General features: G+C 43.3%; 1 protein-coding gene across 1 annotated transcript; it reads left to right on the forward strand.

Moving 5' to 3' along the window:
- Window positions 1-321: 321 nt before the first annotated feature.
- SARC_13185 (hypothetical protein) lies at window positions 322-3,895 on the forward strand (the record flags this gene model as incomplete). Its single annotated transcript, XM_014292690.1, has 4 exons — window positions 322-360; window positions 1,944-2,091; window positions 2,962-3,030; window positions 3,757-3,895. Coding segments are annotated over 4 exons (395 nt in total), but the record flags the coding sequence as incomplete, so codon positions are not given.
- Window positions 3,896-4,069: the final 174 nt, after the last annotated feature.

The raw sequence follows: 4,069 nt of genomic DNA on the forward strand, positions 1-4,069 counted from the left end.
ACTGCCGCACAGAAATGCACATCCAGAATCATACATATTCCTCTCTATCTATCACACACACACACCATCTCACGCGCGCTAGTTTTTCTATCGATGTTCTCTTGCGACGGCTTGTAGAGTGCTGGAGAGCACCTTGTTTGTATATCAATTCGAATGGATCACGTCAGATGGGGTGCAAGTATGACACACTTACAGCGTGCAGCACACATCCACAAACATACTGCTGTGCACACATGCTAGCAACTCGCCAGACCACTCAGTCTGATGTTGTCATTGACCTTCTCCGTGGATGGGCTAAACCCTAAAACCCTACTAGATTGCCTGGGAGTATCTGTCGCCGTACTGGTTCGACTTTGTCAGGTGAGCGTGGTACAAGTATGTTAGCCATAGTTGTACCAGGCGTGTGCTACAGGTTGTTGTTTGCCTATATCGAGGAATGGTATATAGGTACATATACATCCATATACATCCATATACAATAACAGCTGTATATCTCCTTGTGCATTGTTGCAAGAGTACGGGTTTCTGTGGGCATATATATATATATTATAGAAGTCTGCTTCAATCACCCCGAATCTCATTAGTGTCCTCCGGCTCGCCGCTTTCCGTGACTATGAACGGTGGTGGTGTGTGGGTGATCATTCTCTGAGGTGTTGAGCGCCAATTTAATATTCTCACAGGCGGGGCACACTCACAAACCCAGCTCTTTTAAATGCAATCCCGGCCCAATCACATACAGTCAGTGTTGATCTAGTGTTGTTTACAATATGTACCGTACTTCTCCGATGGCACAAAGCGACCCACGGCCCTCGGGACAGCAACTACTGATTGCTGTATGCGATCTGGCCAGTATCGTACATACTTAAACTACAACCCTAAAACCCTAAAACATATACATATCTGTTTAGTGTGTTGCAGCGTGGTGGTACTTTGGCCCGTTGGTGTTTACCATAGTCATCGCGAATGGGTTGCATTGGGTGACAGTGCTGGAGATTGGGTGTGTATGGCCTCGCAATGATCTTGTTGTTGTGCGCAAGTATTTTAACTTGTAGACGGCTTTATCATCTGTGCATGCGTAGCTGTCTGCATGATACATAAGAATAGGTACACACAAATATTTTTAACTTGTAGACGGCTGTATCACCTGTTCATGCGTAGCTGTCTGCATGGTACATAAGAATAAGTACACACAAATATTTTTAACTTGTAGACGACTTTATCATCTGTTCACGCGCAGCTGTCTACATGATACATAAGAATAAGTACACACAAATATTCTTAGCTTGTAGACGGCTTTATTATTTGTTCACGCGTAGCTGTCTGAATGGTACATAAGAATAAGTACACATAAATATTCTTAACTTGTAGACGGCTTTATCATCTGTTCACGCGTAGCTGTCTGCATGATACATAAGAATAGGTACACACAAATGTTCTTAATTTGTAGACGGCCTTATCATCTGTTCATGCGTAGCTGTCTGCATGGTACATAAGAATAAGTACACTTAAATATTCTAACTTGTAGACGGCTTTATCATCTGTTCACGCGTAGCTGTCTGCATGATTCATACGATTAAGTGCACACAAATATTCTTAACTTGTAGACGACTTTATCATCTGTTCATGCGTAGCTGTCTGCATGATAAATAAGACTGAGTACAGTGATCGTGGGTGCTCGGCGTCTGCTGCGTTACCTATGCCTATGCGTATAGCCACAGTGAGCAATGGCGTGTACTTGAATGGTATGGTTGTCTCTAGTACTTATCCCTGTCCAGAAGATGTTCATCCAGTGCTCTTAGATAACTTATCTGGATGCTGACGAGCCCGCAAACCCTACCGCATCATTTACTTATATTCTCACGTGCTGATTTTCTCACGTGCTTGGTTCCTCACATGCTTATATTCTCACGTGCTTATTTTCTCACATGCTTAATTTCCCACAGGTGGCAGCTCCTGTGGGATTCTGAGCTGGTCTACCTAAAAGAAGACATTCTGACGGAAAACGTTCTGCTGACGCGATTTCTCACCCACTGGACTGATTTAGTTCTGGAACGCATGCCCTTCTACTGTATAGTCCGAATCCTGGATCAGGTGCGTAGGTACAAACTTAGTTTATTTGATCACGCGCATAGGTATAAACTTAGGTTATTTAGTTATTATATACGCCTTATCAGAGTCTAGTTGCTGCTCGGCGTATGGAGTGTAACCGTGACAGCTATGCATCGGGTGGTACAACTTAAGGGCGCTTATGTATATACGTTACAGGCATTCATCGGTTGATACATCTGAATTGCCCACATGCACATACGTTAACGATTATGTTGTATATAGTACTAATACATGTGAAGTGCTCACACGCATATACGTTAACGATTATGTTGTATATAGTACTGATACATCTGAAGTGTTCTCACTCATATACGTTAACGATTATGTTGTATATAGTACTCGTCCCATTTAAGTTAACGGTCAGTCGTGCGCGTTGTGCTTTCACATCCCTAAAGCATATGGGGACACCATAGAGTGGGTGATATTTGGGGTCTTTTGTAAGTTTTGTATTTATGCCGCGAGTTTAACGTTTCACGTGTGATAGAATTTACCTACATGCGTTCTATCGCCTATTCTGGCACGGAACAGGAAGCGTACAAGCGTGGTATATAGTTAGGACTATCGCGTGGATTCTTGGCTGGTTAAGTGCTTTAGTTGTGTGACAGAATACTGTTTATCACCGTCGGCACTAGTCCCTCCTCTGCCAGCAGCACAGACGCTCAGTCGACTACACACATGTGGTGTTTCGTAGTTGACTATACACATGTGGTGTTACGTTAGCCTCAATGCACGGTACACTTCCACCGTCAAAGTATACTCGACAGAATTGCTCCACCATACATCCAACTCCCGTAGTGGACTCTTAGCCTGGTTTTATGAATTCTAAACCCGGGTTATTCCCTTGGTGCACAGTTTTTCCTGCACGGCCCGAAAATCTTGTTCCGGGCATGTTTGGCCATGATGTTGAGCACCAAAGAGAAGGTATGTCTGTCACCTAGGTTTTACTGTGACGTACATTTGCTGTGCATAGCTACAACCTATAGTCTTATACTGTGACAGTTTCGCATAGTCTCTCAGTTGTCATTCGTAGTACTGCTGCGGTGTGGCTTCATTCTATAGTCTGATGCTGTGTCATCGTCGCATGTTTATCATCTATAGCACCTGGATCTCTCAGTTGTCATTCGTAGTACTACTGTGGTGTGGCTTCATTCTATAGTCTGATACTGTGTCATCGTTGCATAGTTACCATCTATAGCACTTGGATATCTCAGTTGTCATTCGTAGTACTACTGTGGCGTGGCTTGATTCTATAGTCTGATACTGTGTCATCGTCGCATGGTTATCATATATAATTCTTGAATCTCACAGTTGCATTTCGCTTGGATTATTGATTACTCTCTGTTCTTATCCCAAATCTGAATGAATAGATTAGTCTAGAGGTACACGTGATGCACACGCAGTATGTTATATATATATGGTGTGTACGAAACAATTCACACACTTGACCCCTGGAATTTTTAGCTCAGATGTATGGGGTGTCCTGCTTTCAACTTTGGACCGTGTTTTGCCCTCGATAAAGGGCAGGCGGTCAATCATAAATATAGACCTGATATGCACGCAACTACATATCCTCATCTTCACAGTCAAACACCTACGAAATTGGCGACTTAAACGAACCCAAATGGAACTGTCCTGATTTCCCAATAGGTGCGCGAGAAATTGGGGCCTGCGTTCGATCTTGCCGAGTCCATTCTCAAAACCCGAAGTACAAAGGAGGACGATATGGGCGTAGAGCTGTTGCAAGGAGAAGAACGCGCTGCACCCGCAATGAGGTCACATGAGGTGGGTGGGTGGTAGAATATTGGCCCTGTTTATTTCATTGCTTGTGCGCAGGCTTGTTTCCGTATGGATTGAAGTGTATGCAGTTCCCGTATTTGCGTACTGTGGCAAATGTATATGTATATATATATATATATATATACATATACATATACATATACATATACACACACACACACAC

This window comes from Sphaeroforma arctica (assembly GCF_001186125.1).
Source record: "Sphaeroforma arctica JP610 unplaced genomic scaffold supercont1.2989, whole genome shotgun sequence".
NCBI classification, from domain to species: Eukaryota; class Ichthyosporea; order Ichthyophonida; genus Sphaeroforma; species Sphaeroforma arctica.